General features: G+C 49.4%; 1 protein-coding gene across 2 annotated transcripts in view; it reads left to right on the top strand.

Annotated features, from left to right (window-relative positions):
- The window catches only part of DSCAML1 (DS cell adhesion molecule like 1), a 314,600-nt gene that overhangs the window by 17,946 nt on the left and 277,344 nt on the right, over positions 1 to 19,310 (top strand). For both annotated transcript variants that reach the window (XM_064482082.1, XM_064482083.1), the window contains exon 3: positions 1,825 to 1,971. In XM_064482082.1, the coding sequence (XP_064338152.1) occupies positions 1,825 to 1,971 (147 nt within the window). The remainder of the gene's footprint in view (positions 1 to 1,824; positions 1,972 to 19,310) is intronic.

Here is a 19,310-nt window from a genome sequence, read left to right as displayed (position 1 = left end):
AGGTAGTCACGCCATGTGGCTCTAATGACAGCGTTGTCACAGTGCTTTCCATGTGCCGGACCTTCTACCTGCTGCTGTTATTACTATTATTTTATTACTATTATTTCCTTTTACCAGCAGGGAAACTGAGGCTGCAGAAAGTTAGGTAGCTCTTATGCAGGGTTACACCACTGCTCAGAGGATGAGGCAGGACCTGCTTGTTTGATGCCCCTAACCACAGGCCTCTGCTGGCTCTTGGGGACTGTCCCAGCGGTGTGCGCCCACACCCCCGCCCTTTCCACTCTCCACTCTGCTTACCTCCAGCATTGACTCCCCTTCGCCTCCTCTGTGCTCTCCTTGCATCCACATCCTCATGCACAGACAGTGCCACACCCGACCCACGAAAGGGTGGACCGTAGCCCCTCGGAGTGGGCAGTGCCTCTCTTCACGCCTCTCCCCTCCACCTCAGCTGTATCTCTTCCCATCACAGCCACAACACGGGGAAGGGAAGAATAAAGACCTGGGGAGGGCTGGACAGGGCTGGCCCGTTGGGAAACACAGCCAATTAAGAAGCTCTAGATGAAGCCAGAGGGGCTGCAGGTGCACAGCCGGAGGGGCTGCAGGGCCCTGAGCATCACCCTGGCAACCGTGGCAGGGAGAGCAGCAGGGCAAGCTGCCCAGGTGCCTGCTGAGGGACAAGGTTGGTAGGCAGGGGGGTCCTGGCTGCGGCAGCTCTGCCTGGCAGAGAAGTGGAAAGACAGAGGAGGTCCCTGGGAGAGGCCAAGCTGAGGAAGACAAGAGAGAGGCAGGCCCCTCGGCCCCACCCCTCAGGTTCATCCAGCTGGCCGGAGGGACCTGATACATAGAATGCCTACAGATGACAGTGTCCTGGAAACCATCCCTGGGACCGAGCAGGAGGCCCCCACTGCACACTGTGGGGGAAGGGATAGTCTGAAGGCATGGGCAAGACTGGGGGTGAGGTGGTAGGTGGTGTCAGGAGTGGAGGGAAAAGCAGCAAGGATTTTTGGTGCGAGGAAGGCAATTAGGTTTACTTATTTATTCTCAGAGGAAGTATTGGGGATTGAGCCCAGGACCTCATGTATGCTAAGCATGCAGTCTACTACTTGAGCTGTGCCCTCCCCACCAAGGATGCTTTGTTTTGGAGAATCTTAGAGATGGCCCTGTCTGTGGGGTTCTTCATTTTCAGAGATAATCACAGTTTCAAATATTCTTCCCCATTGTCCTTTTAAACCACCGAGTCCTGCAGAAAGTTCAGTATGTAAACTTACATTTTCCCAGGCTGCCTTTCACATTGAAGTGGTACGAAAATCTGTTGCTAGATCATGTGTCACAGTGGTTATTTTGGCAAATGATGGTCCCCATGCCCCAAACTCTTGCCACCCTGGGCCCAGGAATAATGTAGGAAATCAAGTGTGGTTCCCTTGGAAGGATTCCGGCCTGTCTCCTCATTACCCACACATTGTTGAACACAACCCCATTGCAGGGCGGAGGTGCTGCCCTCAAGGCCCTTACAATCTAATGCCGTTTGCTAAAACTCACCAAAATTGGCAAGGCTGGAAGTTGGATTTATGGTCTTGCGGAGGGAGGCTGGCTATTTCTGAGGGAGAAAGGGTGCCGGCTGGAGCGGGAAGGGGTTTGCTGGAGAGGAGGTGTTCAGGCAGGGAGGAGAGGAACTTCTGAGCCAGGTGAGGTGGAAGCGGGGAGAAGAGTTATTGGGGGCTGTGGCCTGGGGTTCTGAGAGGTGGCTTTCTTGGGCCCTCCACTGTGTCCCAGCCGATCCTGTGACACCCTCTTCTTTCTGCCCCACCCCCAATCTCTCTGCAGTTTTCAGGGAACCCTACACCGTCCGGGTGGAGGATCAAAGGTCGATGCGTGGAAGCGTGGCCGTCTTCAAGTGCCTCATCCCCTCTTCAGTGCAGGAATACGTTAGCGTTGTGTCCTGGGAAAAAGACACAGTCGCCATCATCCCAGGTAAGCGAGAACAGCAGGGTCGCACAGGCAAGGGCGCGGTGGGTGGGGCGTGGCCGGAAAAGCAGAGGTGCTGAGTTGGTGGTTGAGCTTAGCCAGATCTTGCCGTTGGTTCTGGTGAGCGCTTTTTATTGTTCTGGTGATACTGTGGCAAAAAAGCGTGTTTGGTCTTGGCTTGGTGCGTCTCCGTGTGGCAGGGTGAAAACCCACCTGCCAGTGGCTTCTGCTGCGTGTGAAGGTCGCGTCAGACACTGGGTGTCCTACTCTCCCAGAGGAGTGGGGTCACCATCTTTCCTGACCACCAGGTCTTTGCTTGTCCTTGGCCTTAGGGATGGGAGGCAAGGCTGGAAGGAAGGACCTTTTCTGTGAATGATCTGGTATGTGGTCCGTGTTCCTGTGTTGAATGACTTGAGCAGTGAGCGCTGGATTCTCGGAGGACCAGATTTGAGTGAGCATGCATGTGGGACTTTTATTTCACGAGCTGCCTGAAGACCCCATCAGAATTCTTGCCAGCCTCACGCCAGGCCTGGTGCTGGGAAAAGTCTGATACCATGTTGTAGGGCCACCTTGTTAGAGCCACTGTGATTGCAGGCTGGTTCCTTTTCCCTATGCAGGGTTGTTACATCAATAGGTCTGGAAACCCCAAGAGAGGCCCTCAGAGCCTCGAAATACCTCCAGGCCTCCAGTTACAAAACTATGGGGTTTGTCCACCCATCCAGCTTTTCCCCTCATCCCTGCACATTGCAGAGGCTCTGTTGATTTTTCTTCCTTTCTCTACCAAGGACGTTGGTTTTCCTCTCTGTAAAATGGAGGGATTTGACCAGATGCTCAATGAGTGCCCCTCCAGTGTTGATGGCCCACCAGCTGGGTTCTAGCTGCTCAAGGTCTTCAGGTTAGTTGGAGAAGATAGACTTCTATGTATGAAACCCGTGAAGCCAGGGTTCTCAATCCTGCTATGTATTTGGATGCCTGGGGAGCTCTTTGAAAAGCAGCAGTGCTTGGGCCCACCCTGAATCTGTGTCTCCAGGAGTGGATCCTGGGCAGCAGCAGTTTTAAATCTCCTGAGGTGGTTCCAAGGTAGAGCTCTCAGACAAACCAGTGTTTAGGTACCTTGGTCGTGAACGTGGCAGGATACTTTTTTTTTTTTTGAGACAGTGATTTGTGTTTTGCTCTTGGAACTTCTTCCTTGTCTCAGCCCCCAGCGGACACCCAGGTCAGTGTATCTCTTGGTCTCAGAGCTTGTAGGAGGACTGGAATCAGAAGCTACTTGAAGACACCTGCTCTTTCTGCCTCATGTAAAGCTGTAAGTGAGCAGAAAAGGTTAGGACGGGTGTTCTGCCTGGGGAGGAGAGCCTCTGAGGGCAGTGAGCAAACAGGAGACAAACGGATGCTAGAGGCGGGGGTGGTGCTGGAGGGTACTCAGTGGGTGCGGCTGGAGGAAGTGGTCAGACCTCGCAGGGGTGGCGGTGTGTCTCCGTGGGGTCTGGGACTGAGGCCAGCCAGGCTCTTGTGTCCGAATGAGGCATAAGATGCACAGCCCAAGACCCAGAGTGACCCTGCAGGCCGGGAAAATGGGCTAGTGAGGACCACAGAAACCCTGTGCCTTGGTACATCCCTGGGGGAAGCCCCAATGGTGATGCAGATTGGACGTCCTGTCTCTCCAGCAGAGGCAGACTGAGGGTGATTTAAAGAACCATGCTATTTCTGATACACTTGAATTTATGGACTAGGAGTTATACTCATTCTAATAATAATAATAATAATAATAATAATAATAATAATAATAATAATAATAATAATAATAATAATAATAATATTGAGTACTTACTATATGCCAGGCACTAGGCTGAGAAACCTTCATGTATGATCTCATTTTATCCTCACAAAATGTCCCTAAGTGTATTTTTTTCCCTTCCACTTTACTGAAGAGGAAACTGGGGCTCAAAGAAGTAAAGAGACCTGTGGGTCAAGCATCTTATCAAGCAGAGGGCAGGGGTGAACCCGGGTCTGTTCTTTCAGCTGTACCCTGAACCCCGCACAGAACTTCCTCCCGGCCCCTGTACAAATGTATCCAATAAAGCATTACTCGGAGCACAATGGAGGCTCGAGTGCTGCAGGTATGAGGGCCTTGGCCAGAGGGGAAAAAAGTCAATGTTGGTTTTTAGGGAAAGGTCTGTGGAACTGAGCTGCGCATAGTGATTAAGAGCCCAGACTCTAGGATCAGACTGCCTGGGCTCCAAACTCACTCTTCTGGGCAAGTCTTTTACCTCTTTGGTGCCTCAGTTTCCCCAATGATAATAAAATGGGGGTGATGATGGAACAACTTCAGAATGAGTTCATGTATGTCACGTGTTTCCAACACCACCTGGCACCCACTGAGGCTGGGCTGGAGCCGCGACGGTGATTATTAGGGGGGAAGAGAGCTTCTTCTGCTTTGTGCCGCGGTTTCCTGTTGCGGTGTCTGCATTTCTGTGTGACAGGGTCTGTGTCCCCCACTAGAAGAGTTTTCCGAGGGTGGGAATGGGGTTGTTTTCATGCACACATCCCTGGCTCCTAATGTACCACTTTGCACCCCCAGGACAAATGCTCACCAGATGTTCAGTGGGTGCAGGAATGGATCGTTGGGAGAGTTCTGAAAGAATATGGGAACAGCGAGCACAGAGGCACTGAGATATGGATGAGTGCTGGGGGCGTGGGCTAGTCAGAGGCTCAGCTCAGCAGGAGAGACGGAGGTTAACCTGGCTCCTGCGCGTAGGAGCTGGAGGCAGTGAGCTTCCCCCAGGTTCACTGGGGTTGGTGCTTATAGTTGGTGCTTCAGGGCTGTCTTTGATGTTGAGCCTGGACTCGGGGCCCCAAAGGGCATAATTATCAGGGAAGTGGGCTAGACGCTAATCTGCAGGGCTCTGTTAAATGCTGGTTCTGTAGAACCCCGTTCTTTCCTTGAGCCTTGGAGAATTCGCCTCCCCTGCCCAGCTCTCCGGCCCCATCCAAAATCATTCTAGATCCTTGTATAGCTATGTTTTAGATCCATGGATGGACTTCCCAAAGCACACGAACCCAACTAACATGTTCCCAGAGGACACCCCGAGGACGAGAGTGGGTGGAGTTTTGTAGGTGAGGGGCCAGAACTTGGGCCCACACGCAGCAGGCTTTACTTTTGGAAAATGCAAATTGTTTATTGATTCTTTTTTTTTTCATAAAAATAGAATTCTATGTCATCCATTCCACACTGTACTGAGTGTGTGTATGTGTGTGTGTGTGTGTGCTGTGATGCTGGACAGCAACTTCTCATGGTGGGGGTTGCGTTGAGGTTAAGGAAGCACAAAGGAGTCTGAGTTACTGCCCTCTGACACTTCAGGGTCTGCTTCTGGAGCAGGGAGAACAAGGCTGACTTTGCTCTCTGGATATGCAGGGCTGGGCTCAGATCTCCATAAGCCACAGGGCCAGCAGGAGCAGGTGCTGGGGAGCAGGAGGAGGAACAGGAGGCTGGTGTGGGCCAGTCAGGGCCCATGAAACATCTCCTTGGGGAGAGCAGGTGCTCTGGGAGGAGGGGCCCTATGGGGTGGGTGCAGGCCCCTGTAAATGAGGTGCCGGCCCTCCGATGCCTCTCTGAGGAGCGTTGGGAGGAATTAGAGGCTCAGCGCCTCAGCAGGCTCCAAGAGTTGGGCACTGGCTCATGGGTTGGCTGTCCTAGCTGTCCATGCTGGGAGGGGCAGGCAGGCATCCAGGAGCTGGCCTCTGAAACTCTGAGCACTCTTTGGGCTGTGCCTTTCACAGGGTAAGTAGAGGCTAGAGAGACAGCCCAAAGTGCTCCTAGAGCGGCCCGCTGTGCCTGCCCCTCTCCTCCTTCCTGTCCCCGAAGCTGGTCATCTTCCTCCCATCTGGCTGTTCAAAGAGGTGTGTGTGAAAGCACAGAGCCTCTCACCTATGAGCTGGCCAACTCCTACTTCTTACTTCTCTCCCTGGGGACTTGGTCTGGAGGTGAACTGGCTCTCCAGAGCAGGCAGGGTGGGGGTAACAGGGCAAAGGGCCGTGCCCAAACATAAATTAAAATTAAGGCCTCTGGTGAAGCCAAGATGTGGTTTAATTTCCCATCTGCATGATCACCATTACAATGCATGTTATTGGATATAAAGATAAATCCAGCCCTGTTCCTAATAGCTTTTAATTTCCACCAGACCTGATTATATTGATGCAGGCTCCTTGTGGGAGTTTCCCGGCATGCCCTTCCCCAGCATCCTGACTGGCTGTCTGGGCCCTAGCGGGGAGTTTTGGACACTGCTCAGATGCGGGCCAGATGTATCTGCCAGTGCGCTGGAAGACCAGCCTGGAGCAGCTCCCTTGTCTGTGTGGACGGGACTCTCGTATGCTGGGTTGTCTTCATGCCCTGGTCAGGTTGGGAGTGCACTGGGGACACTCTGTGTTGGGGGAGGGGAGAAGCAGGAGCAAGGAGAAACTGGCCAGGGTAGGGGGTCCTTTCTGAAAAGTGGGCGGTGCTCCCGGACCACAGGTGAGAGTCAGTGAACTCACCACCCTTCTCCCACCTCCCTGTTTGTCTCCAGGGTTCCAAGTTGCTCACAGGTTTTTGTATCTGAGTTTTGTCCTGCGTCTCCTCTGCCTGGTCTGCACTGATCCCCTCTTCTCCTTATGAGAAGGATGCTGTGCTTCTCTTTTGTCCTTTAAACTTGGTTCACATGTGTCCCCTATCATGAGGCCTTACATAAGCCTTAGCAGAACCTACCGCTCCTCTGATTCCATTCTTGGAGCACTTTATTGCGTCTCCCATTATAGGCAGTTGATTCTGTGTGTCTGCTGCAGGAGGGTGTACAATTGTATCTTTTCCATCTCTTTATCCTGAGGGCCCTCATAGCACCTGTTAAAACAACAACAACAACATCGTAATAATATTAATGATAATATTTATCATGTATTGAGACCCCCTTTGTGTTAAGTATTATCTCGAATCCTCACAATAACCCTTTAAGAAAGATAAAGTTTTTTTAACTGATTGGAATGTTTCCCCTAGTTGTATGAATGAAGACAATGAGGCCCAGGGAAGTTAAGTGACTTACGCAAGACTACGCAGCTAATAAGTGGCCTGGGTTTGAGCTGGGGTCCTCCAGGTTACTCTACTTCCAGCTGCCTCTACAGAGCAGACTCCTCATTGAGAATGGACGATCCTCCATTTCCAGAATAGGAGGAGGGCCTGTTCCCTGTCTCTTGCGCTTGCTTGGGGGCAGAAATGTGTCACCAGGCCTTGCATTGACTTCTGGCTCTGTGTGTGGTGAACAGAAAGGCTTTGGCTTTTTTGAAGGACAACAGCTCTCCAGCTGAAAGATGGGTGAACAAAACAACCATTCTCACAGGGAGGCTTTATTAGGCACTGGCTCTGTTTTGGGCCCAGCGGGAGACACAAAGGCAGTCCTGATCTGGGAATTTAGGTTTCTGTTCATGTTGTCAGCTCTGATGGACAAGGATGGATAATCCTGGCACAATAAACAATCAAATATGATCTTGGTTTGCTTTGGAATGCAGAGTCTGTATATTAATTGCATTTGGCTCTGGCTGATACTAAAATTGCTTTGATCCCATGAGTCTCCTCCAACTTGGACAGGAGATGGCACAGACATGAGAGAGCCCAGGTGGTGCCCGGAAACTAGTTGGACACATTTAGGCTGCAAATGGATGGAGTCACTGACTGTCAGAGCTGGGAGGGCCCTGGAGGTCACGTGGTCCAGCCTCCTCCTTTAGCGATGAAGACTCTCAGGCCCAGACCAATGCCTCTCATTTCCCTTCCCCTTCTCTCCAGCCCATCCTCAAAGTGCATTATCTTAATACCCATGGGGTGCTTTTCTTTTACTACCAGACTTCTTTCCTTCTTTATCTGTCTAAAACCTACCCATCTTTCAAAGTCTGGTTCAAATACCACATATTTCCATGATATCTTTCCCAATTTCTGCTAAGAATGGATTTAAAAATTACCCAGATTAACCTCCTTCTAGGGGATCCTTTTCTGAACTCCCTCTGAACTTCATCAGTTCTTCGCTCAAGACACTAATCGTATTTTGTCCTGTAATATTTTAATATAGGTTTTATCCCCCCTGTGAGAATGTCTGACCGTCAAGAGTGGGAACTGTATTTCGTTCAGACCCCTTTCCTCTCCAGTGCTCATAGAAGATGATTAACAATGGAGATGAAATGACAGTCTCTCCTCTACTGGACTGTCCTGCGGACCTGCCTAAGGTCACACAAAAAGTGGTGGCTTTACAAGATCTAGGCTTGGTGGTCCTTGGCCTCCATTACTCTGAGCTGCTTCAGAGCTACCCAGAGAGAGGCCACTTCTGTGGGTTCCTCCTGTGACACTCTGATGTTTAGTTGCAAAATTGGGCATCCCAGCTTTCTACTACTTAGGGGCATGGAGAAAATGGGCTGGGATGGCCAGTCTGTGCTAATATGAAATAGATGATGTGTTCAAGGCAATTTAACCAATGGGGTTTGGGCTCCTGCTGAGTGCTAGACAGAGTCTCAGGCCTTGCAGAGAAATTAAACTGGACCATGATCTGTTTCTTCCCTTTAGCAGCTCCTGTCTAGGGGTTATACTATCTTCCCAAGAAGAGACGATACAACAGAGGCTGGGATCCTTTCTGATGATGGCAGCTCAGCAAGGCTCCTGAAGTGGGGGTGGGGGGAGGCTTGCAGGCAGGCCTTGGAGCAGAAATAGCACGTTGAGTGAGGTGACAGCGTGGGGAAAGGCAAGCAGGAAAGGAGAGGATGGGGTGATCTGTGGACATGGCCAGAGGGTAAGTAGAAGTGGTGAGAGACAAGTCAGGAAAGGACGCCAGGACACTTAACTCACAAAGGTTCTATCCGGTTCTAGAGAAGTAAAAAGGACAACTTGATAATAATGACTGATGTGGAGCACTTACTAAGTTACCAGACTCTGTTCTAAGCATTTGACATGTGTAGCTCATTTGACCTTCCCAGAAGTCTGAGGTTGAGGGAACCATTATTCTCCCATTTTATAGACAAACAAACTGAGGCACAAATATGCTGAATAAATTGACTACAGTTAGCAAGTAGGAGAGCCACAATGTAAACCTTCGCTTTCAGACTCCATTCTGTGTGCTCCTGAGCGCTGTACTAAGTTGTCTCATAAAAAATTAATATACAGAATATATTTTTTAAAAAACTGCTGCAAATCAACAAGAAAAAGACAACACAAGAAAAAAATTGGATGAGCAGACAATTTATAGACAAGGTAGAAGTAGGGGGTGTGGCAGAAGGAAGACAGGCTGTGAAGCCTGCTGGTCCTAATCGGTGACCTTGAGGAAGTTACTTTCGAAGCCTCAGTTTCTTCACCTAGGAAATGGGGGGAGTGACACCTCCTGCACGTGGAATCCTTTAGATGAAAATTAGGACTCTGAGGAGACTTCAGTTCTCTGATGGAGAAAGAGTGGCCTAAACTCAGCAGGGAAATTGCACCCCCAGCTTCATGACGCAGTCCTACCTTGGGCTGGGCTACCCTTTCTGGGTTCTGGGCTGGAGGCAGAACACGGGTCAGCCAGGGATGCCGCCTCCCAGGGGAGCAGCGGTGCTGGCATCATGGACTGGAGAATGCCTTTCCCTAAACGTGATCTTGAGAAAGTCATAAACAGCTGGGGCCAGGGAGATGACCCCTGCGGCATTTTTAACTCAAATAGGCCGCGGTACTATTTGGGCAGAATGAGAAAAACAAAATGTCGTATTATTCATCTCTGTGTTCACTTGTGCCTTGTGTGGTATCTGATCAAAATTATGTTGAGGAAGGAATGAAGGTGGGTGGTTTGGTACCAACCCAGCAAAGATCAGCTCCACCAACTACCTGGGTCTAATCCGCTCAGTCTCAAACCCTGGTTCAGTAATTTCTAGTATCTCCACAGCAATATACAGCTGACAAGGGGCTTTTACGTGATGCCTTTGGCTCCTCACAGTAACCCCAGTCCCTTCCCCATTTTACAGATGGGGAGACAGATGCAGTGACGTTTAATGACTTGTGCAGTTAGAAAAAAGGTCAAAAGAGGAGATAAACACATTTTAAGACATATGTGTATGCAGGGCCATGTGGCAGGTACCTGGATGTCATCTCATTTAGTTTTCCTCTCAACCTTGTGAGGGAGGCATGCTACCTGCATTCTTAGGTATAAAGAAATGAGATTCAGAGAGGCCAAGCAATTTCCTCCAGGTCACACAGCTTCTCCATGGCAGAGCCTGTGCCTGGACCCAGAGCTTTGTCCCCCAAGCTCAAACTTCTTCCTTGTAACATACTTTAGTGACTGCAGCCTGAGGGCTCTCCCGGGACTCATGACAATTTCTTTCATCAAGGCACTTGCACAGAGGAAAAGGCAGTGATTTTGTTATTGCTGTTTGCTTATTGTTTGCTTCTATGGGGAAGGGAGCATCTGATTCCAGACAGCCTAGTCTTCCTCTGAGTGCAGAGAAAAAAAAAATCCCGCCTTCTAATGCCTCAGAAACACACTTTGCAGGTTAGAGATTACGAGGAAGCATCCAGAAGCAGCAAAGGAATTCTCTCCTAAGTCAGATGGCCTAAATCAGAATGATAATCATCGTGAGAATAACAGTAAGAAAATAAGTGATCAGTCATTGAGCTCTTATGTAAGTGCTTTTTACGAGTCATTTCGTTTCCTCCTCATGAGTGTGCTGTGCAGAAGGCGGTATTATTTCTCTACTTTGCAGATGAGGAGCTTGAGACAGAGAAGCCGGCCACCTGCCCAAGGCCATAGAGTGAGGGCGGGGTGGGGCAGGATCTGAGCCCAGAGCAGTTTGATTTCAGCTCTCAGAGGTGACTTGGGCCACCTCTCCGTGGTGCCCTGATGTCTGTGTCACCTTTCACTTACATTATGCTCTCTGGTTTATAAAGCGGGTTTACAGGCAGCATCTTATTGAATCCTTCCAACCCCATCCAAAGGAGGCACATCCTTCACCTCACTTAACAGGCAGGGAAACCAAGGCTTGGGGGAGCTGAGGGGTCCTCCCAAGGTGACACAGCCAGGGAGGGGTGTACCAGATCTCTGGTTTGATGCTTGCATCCCAGGAGCTCTTGAGGCCCCACCTGGAGCGCATGCCCACGGCTCCCCTTCCAGGCTCCCGGCAGTCGGGCTGCTCTGCATTTGCATGCCAGTTGGTTAGTTCCAGAACCATCAGCCACAGCTCCTCAGTCAAGCAGAAATGTCTGTGTTCACAGGTGCCTCTGGCGGCGTGTGCATGTGTCGTGTTTTGCTTTTCCATTTAGTTCATGGCAGGTGCTGCATTTCCAGAGCACCCACTGGGTGAGTTTCAGTAGATTTAAGACAATTGCAGGCAAACGCTCTGCCCCGGGATCACGTCGCGGCAGTGGACACAGAGCAAACGGCATTGTTTGGTTAAGTTGGCACCTCTGTAAGTTACCCTGAAATCAGAGCAGAATTCTTTATGGAAGGTTATCCTACACATAAATCATCATTAGACTACCTCATTTTTGTTTAATGCCTACCTAACTGTGCTGTAGTCTAAAAATGTGTGTTTAGTGAAGTCAAGGGTTGCAGGGAAATTATAGGGTTTTCAAAAACCCATTTGCTTTGCTGCTGTTCACATCAGAATCAATCTTGCCTTTAGTTCTCAATCTCATTGCAAACATGCTGTATTTCTCGCCGAATTCTGGCATTTAATGTAGGGTAGCATTTATTCAGAAGAAGCCAACGGTGCTTACAGAATGGTAGAGCTATGTATAGATGGCACTTCCTGCCAAGCCTGTGATTTTGAACTCTGTTGTGTGTCAATGAGACTTCGCAGCCATAGCTGGAGCTACATGGGGAGGGACAGAGCGGAGGCCTGCACTGGGTGGCACTGGAAGGGGAGCCTGCATCCATCATGCAAGCCTCATTGTGCCAGCACATAGTAGGTGCTCAGATGATGTTTCTTGAGTACTTGGAGGAACGTTTAACCAGGATGGTGACGGACCTTTAGATTAGGTTGTAAATAAGATGAATTTAAATGAAGGGATGGGTGTGGTACTGTGGCTGCTAGAATAAAGCCTTCATTTACTCCTGTTATGTCCCCAAATCATCAGGGCTTGTTTGCCTTTTTGGTGGGGTGAAGCTGGGCAGCAAAGCTAAAAGGGTGTGGACTCTGGCCTCAGAGATACTTGGGTTCAAATCCAGGCCCTGCTCCTTACTTTCCACATGATCCTAGGTAAGTCCTTTAACCTCTCTGAGCTTTGATTTCCTTGGATGAAAGGATTAGAAATCATGTACTTTTTCTATATAGGGAAAACATATTTTCCATGTATAGTTTATATTTTTCTACATAGCTCTCTTTCCTATATACAGAACCATTATATGTAGGTTTCATATAGATCCTCTATACATAGGTTTTCAGTTTTTCCTAGTGCTGAGCAGACATATGATTAACTGTCCCAGGATTAATCATCTCCTTGAGGAGTGAGCGTCCAGGTGTGAGCATCTAGGTGTGGCTGCCCAGGAGTGAGTATGTAAGAGTGAATGTCCAGGAGAGAACATGCAGGTGTGACCATCCAGGAGTGAGCATCCAGATGTGAGTATCCAGGTGTGAGCATCGAGGAGGGAGCTTATAGAAGGATGTGCTTGGCTCTCATCCCCCTGGGGGTCACTTGGCCACGAGGTTAGGAAGGACAGAAGACAGCTCTCACACTGGCAGAGGCAGGGGAAGCCCCTCGTGTCTCCCCACATGGCTGAAGCCCAGTCCCTAACATCATGACCTTGGCTTTGTGGTCTACCTGACATCTTGCTGTGTGCAAGATTCTCAGGAGTTTCGACATGTGTCTTTTGGGGCTGCAGAGTCTGCCTTTTGCAGCGGAGCCAGGTACAGCCCTCTGCCTTCCAGTACAGGGGGCAGCGGGGCTCCAAGGTGTCCTATAAATTGCAAGTATTTTCTTCTCATACGTGGAGATTTTCCAATCTCCATCTCAGGGTCATAGCATATCTTTAGGGACATGGAATCTGCTAGAATCTGGAGAGTCAGCTGAGAAGCAGATGACAGAGTGGGACAGAGACGCCTGTGACAGTGAGTGGCAGTGGTGGTGGTGGCGGCCGGGAGGGAGCGGGGGGCTGTGGCGGAGTCTGGGCTCCAAGTGCAGTTTCTGCTTGTGCACCAGAGTCAGCCAGGCATTGGATGACCTTTATGCTGTGTGTGGTGGTCTGATGGGCTCTCAGACTTTGTGAAGCAAAGGTATCTCTTCCCAAAGCACATGGCAGGGGTCCCTCTTCACTGCCCTTCAGAATGGGACACAGAAAAGGAAAGGGCTTATCTCGGGAATATTCTGGAGCCTGCTGTTACTGATACAGACCTCAGGAAACAATTGCACGATGCCTGATGGGATGAAGCTGTACCCTTGGGGCGTGCGCCCAGGAAGAGGCACAAACTCCGTCAGGCTGCACCTGGCAATGCCATGTCTTATGTTGACTTACACTGACTTCATCCCCTAACTCTCTCTAATGGCTATGTTGGCATAAGCAACAATCAGTTGGTTGAATTTTCAGTTCATTATTTAATTTAGCAAATGTTTTTTGAGCACTTCCTGTGCGCAAGATGCTGTGTTATGTAGACAGTGATTCCCAAGGGTCTTTGCTTGAGGATCTCAAGGGATTTGGAGAAATTCCTCTTCGCACACACCAAAGAAATTCATTTTAATTAAAACCCGTATATGTGTATGTATATGAGTAATGTGCACACTGTGAATTCCACATGTTGACTGTGCACACCTGTGTACTCACACTCACCCTTCTTTGCTGTGGAAAGGGAAGAGAGAGTCACCTGTGTAGGCCCCCAGAAGCACCTCAGAGCAGAGACACCTTGGCCCACTGTCCATGGGGAAGGGCATCCCCATGGCAGCATCTCTGGCAGGAGCATGTCTGGGTAAGTGTGTGGGTCTGGGCCTTTTTCTCCTGAACAGAGAGGACAGCTCCTCCTTCCTTCCTCATCTTCCGGGTGGGAATGTGGGCGGCCCATGTGTTCTGAATTTCGTGGGCAGTCTTTGGTGGTTTGCTATTTAATGAGGCCTGTTCGGTTCAGGGAGGGTGAGCAGAAGCATGGAAGATATTGGGATGCTCTGCCTCTCTTCAGGGGCTTGCTGTCTTGGGACACAGGTGACCCCGAAACAAGGCAGAGTGTGATGCGGGGACGCCCAGCCTCTAGGGCCTCAGAGGCGTGAGCCCTGCCTTCTCTGGTTAGCGCAGGCACTCTGCTCTGTAAGGTGGCTTTTTCCGTGGGTACCAGACAATGGGTGTTTTCGTCAGGCTGAGCTCCTGCAGGGGAGAGTGTTCTAGACCTGTCAGCTCTCAACTTTAGAATCACCTGGGGAGCTTTTAAAACACACTGTTGGCCAGGCCCAACCCCAGACAGTTAAGTCAGCATCCCTGGGGGAAGACCCAGGCATTGTATTCGTGAAGCCCTCTGGGTGAATCTGGTGAGCAGCTGGGTTGCAAACTCCAGTTCTGGTCCAGGAGGCCATCGGGGAGCGGGGCTAAAATCCGGGAGTTCTGAGAACAAAGGCAGTGCTCTTGGGGGGGAAAAGCCTGGTTGGGCTGGAGCTCACGACCCATTTGACGGCGGGGTAGGGTTGATGCTGCACTGAGTTGTGTGTAACTGAAGGGCAGTGGGGAGCCACTGAAGATTTTGAGTAGGAAATGTTCTGGAAGGACTTTGGGAGTTGGTCTTCAGAGATTAAGGATGTTCGTAGAAACAGCGATTATCCCTGCTCAGCCTCCTGGAACCCAGGTCAGCTCTTGGATTTCTAGGACCTACCACTGGGCCTCACTCAGGCCAGTGGGCTGCAGGCAATCTCTGCCCCACACCCCACACTCTCCTCGCTTTCCTGCCCCCTCCCCAGACAGCTGTCCCATAACCCAGGTACTGGCCAGGTGAGGGTGGGAGCTTGCCAGCAAGGCCTGTGGGATGTAGGGCCCCACAATGTCACACTCAGAATTTAAGCAGTAGAGGGATCTCAACAGTCTGTTTACAATATTAGTGAGCAAATTGGAACTGTGCTTTTAGAGTTTACAGGTCACTTTATATATGTTACACTTAGGCTCATAACAATTCTCGGGTAGCATGAAACGGTTATCCCCACTTACACATGCACACACAGAAGCTCAGAGAGTCTCGGTGACCTTACTCTGCTGCTTCTCCTATACTTGGGAGAAGAAAACCTTCGCGACAGAAGTAGGTAGCGATGCGGGCCAGCGTCTACTCGGCTACTGGACTGTGGACCAGACACTATGCCAGGCACTGTCACAGAGGTGACCTCCTGTTTTAAGGACAGAGTATCTTTTCTGTCTTCCTCATGGTCCGTGGCCCATGAAGAATGGGAAAATACTTGGCTCCATCAGCAGTTGTATGAGTGGATAAATGAAACCATGCTACTCTGGGTCTCTTTCAAGAGCGTACCTCGTCAAGACCCTTTTGTGTTGTTTGATCCCATTTTATTCTTGTGATGGTTGGTATCAGCCCCACTTTCAAATGAAGAAACTGAGGCTCAGAGGAATGCCTCTCTCCGGCCAGGTGGCAGAGTCAGAGTGGCAGGTGAGGCCGTGCTGTGCGGAGGCATTGATGCTGTATGTACCTGTTGTATGGAATTGCGGGTGGGAGGAGGTAATAATAAAATACAGAGCACATACCTAGCCATTATGGAAAACAGTGTGGAGGCGCCTTAAAAAACTAAAAGTAGAGTTATCATATAATCTAGCAATCCCACTCCTGGGCACATATTTAGGAAAGATGAAAATTCTAATTTCAAAAAATACATGCACCCTAGTGTTCATGGCAGCATTATTTACAATAGCCAGGATGTGGAAGCAACCTAAATATCTATCAACAGATGAATGGATAAAGGAGATGTGGTCTATATATACAGTGGAATATTGCCTGGCCATAAAAGAGAATGAAATAGTGCCATTTGCAGCAACATGGATGGACCTAGAGATTATCATACTAAGTGAAGTAAGCCAGACAGAGAAAGACAAATATTATATAATATCACTTACATGTAGAATCTAAAAATAATACGAATGAATCTATATACAAAACAGAAACAGACTCACAGATACAGAAAACAAACTTATGTTACCAAAGGGGGTGTTAGAGGGGAGGGATGAATTAGGAGATATGGGATTGGCAGATATAAACTGCTATACATAAAAGAGATGAGAAACAAGCATTTTACTGTATAACACAGGGAACAATATTCAGTGTCTTGTAATAACCTACAATGAAAATAATCTGAATTGTGTATATAACTGAATCACTTTGCTGCACACCTGAAACTAACACAGTTTTCTAAGTCAGCCATCCTTCAATAACAAATAAACAAAAAATAAATAAAACACACAGCACCTGCCATGTGCCAGGCAGTGTACAAATTGCTTGATACAAACTAACTTGCTTAGTCCTGCCAATATCATGTTAAGGTAGGTAGAATTTTCATCCCCATTTTAAAGATGAAGAAAATAAGTCACCTGGAAGTGAAGTAACTCACCTCAGGCTACACAGCTAGTACGAAGTAGACTGGGACTCAATCCTAAGCTACCTGGCGCCAGAACCCACCCTTCACCTCCAGGCCACCGTGTCTGTGTCTCCTGGTTTCCGGTTCCAGGCTGTTCCACTGGGCGGGGTTAGGAGGGCGAAGGGAAGACACAGAAGGCAGGCTTTAATCTGGGCGCTGAGTGTGCAGATCCGAGGCAGCCTCGTTGGGAGGGGGTGTGCCCAGGTGGGAGACACCCCCCCCCCCAGAGGCTGGGTGTCCAGATGTGAGGCCTACATCTGGAGGTCAGGTAGTCCTGATGTGACCCCTTTAAGCACTGTCTGCTCTCTGCCTCTTCTCTCTCTCCTTTGGATCATTCGTTCTAATAGTCGCCAGGTCCCCCAGAGCCTGGTAAGAATCTGGCTAGAGAGGAGGGGAGGGAGTCCGGGGTTTCCAGTTCTAGCTGTCTCACAAAATGACTTTATGCCCTCTCTCTGGATGTCAGTTTCCTCATCTGTAAGCGAAGGGGCTGCAGTGAGTGATCCCATAGACCCCTTCCAGGTTGGTTCAGTTTAACAAATCCTCCCGAGCTCCATGCGCCCTCCATCATGCTGGGCACTGGGGACACGGTGACAGGTCTGTGACCTGCTGGGGTGACAGACATGTTAAGAAACAGAGCTCCAACATGTATATGCCTTAAAGAAACTCTGGCACAGGTGCAAAACAGGAATTGTCACGGCAACCATGTTTGTGATAGCAAAAAAATGGAAACCAAAATGGATAAATTAAATCCATGGTATTCCCACCATGAAATACTATACTGCAGGGGAAATGCATGAACCAGAGCTTTACAAATCAACCTGGACATGTCATTTAAACCTGTTGAATGGAAAAGCACATTGCAGAAGGATCGTACATTATGGTACTATTTGCGTAAAGTTTGAAAACATGCAGAACAGTATCCTGTATTGTTTCTGGATACATACATATGTAGCCAAAGTATAAAAACATGCTTGAGAATGATAAACACCATATTTAGGGCAGTGCTTACCTCTGAGGAAGGAGGCAATGGGCTCATGGAGGGAAAGACAACTGTTTTCAGAATGTCTTATTTCTTAAAATGTTCCTTCTAAAACAGACCTGAAGAAAATATAGTCAAAGTAAATATGGACGTTTTCATATTATTTTTTTCCTTTTTCTATATGCATGATATGTTTCAATAGAAAAGTACCCATTTCAACACCATATGCAAAATGCCAGGAGAGGGGTGAGGTCGCCGGTTGGGTCCCTCTGTGACATTCTAGGGCGGGGGGCGGGGTACTGGGAGCAGGGAGAGGAGGCTGTTGGTGAAAGTGAGATTTGGGGGCTGATCCCGGGGGGAGTCTGTGCCGGTGGGGTTGTGGAGGGGCGGGCACCCCCCCCCGCCCCCCATCTCGGCTATGCCCTCTGTGGGCTGGTTCCTGCCGCCTCGGCCTCGGCCACCTTGGCCCAGCAGCTATTAAATAACAACAATGAAAATGGTAAAAATATAAGAGGAGGAGAGACGTGTCTGTCTCAGGATCCCATTGTAATCTGTTTCCCAGTTTAATGAGAACCTGGAGACCCAGCATGAGACCACTAAAAATTAAGAAAACCAGGAGTATTCATGGGGCTTCAAGGCCCCCTTGCTCTGCGAGTTTCCAAAGCCAAGAACCAAGGAGAGTTCTCATAGCCTTCCATCTGTCCTTCTGCTCTGAGGGGCAGCCACCAGTCAGTGTTGGAGGCCAGCTGGGTAGGGATAAGTGACTTGGGGGGGTGCCCAGATAATTACCCTCTTTGAGAAGTCTACTCCCAATTTCAGCTCAAATTACAAGAAAAAGCTGGGAGCCCAGGTCATAGCCCTCAGGGAAACCCGAGCAAGAAAAGTGATCTCCTGGTTCTCCCGGGGCGCGAGCTTGCCCTGGGGCTGGAGGACTCAGGGTGCGCTGGGCGGAGGGCGGAGGGCGTGTGGGAATCACCAGCTGCCACCTTATAGAACATCTAGTTTTATTCCAATTTGCCCTGAAGCAATAATTTCCCCTGTCCTGCCCTTCCTCTGTTTCCCCCACCCTCTTACAAACTCGAGTTCCCAGGTGGCACGTGCAGACGGTGGAACTGGTTTGTCAGGGCTGGAAGGGGCCTTGGAAGCTGTGAAGCCCAGTCCCCTTCCTGCTCATTTTCTAGACGCCATTGGTGGTCTTGACTGCGCCTGGGACTCAGGCCTCCAGAAACATCCTGCTACAGGATGAGGGCCACTGTCACTCTAAACAGGGTGGAATGGGATTGAGACGCCCCAAGGTCTGGAAGGTTCGCCAGAGTTTTCAAGGAACAGAGAAGGAGCCAGTGTGTGTATCAGGGTGTGTGTGCCGGTCAGAGCTTGTACCCTGTTTATCATAAGCAGGCAGATAACAGACGTGTTCCTGAAAAGTGAGGTATCAAATCTCATCTGAAAATGGAGTGCTCTTTTTAGGAAAACCTTGAGGTGATGTTGGCAAGTGTGGGCAGAGTTGGGCAAGCTCGCATGCTGCTGATGCAAGTAGACACCAGGACAGCCTTTCAGGGAAGCAATTTGGCAATAGGTAGCTGAAGCCATAAATGCCATGTCCTTCAGGCTCTGTCCTTAAGAAGTGTCCAAAGATGGCAATGAAGATCTGTGAACCGCAATGTTATTTACATCAGTGGGGAAAAAATTCTAAATATCTAGTAATGGAAAGATTAAATGATTTATGATACCATAATAGAAATGAAATATTCCAATGCATTTTCAGTTACTGAAAAAAAGATCACAATATGG

This window comes from Camelus dromedarius, chromosome 34, assembly GCF_036321535.1.
Source record: "Camelus dromedarius isolate mCamDro1 chromosome 34, mCamDro1.pat, whole genome shotgun sequence".
Taxonomy (NCBI): domain Eukaryota; kingdom Metazoa; phylum Chordata; class Mammalia; order Artiodactyla; family Camelidae; genus Camelus; species Camelus dromedarius.
Note: the sequence above shows the minus strand (reverse complement) of the source record. Positions and strands in the feature narration are given on the sequence as shown.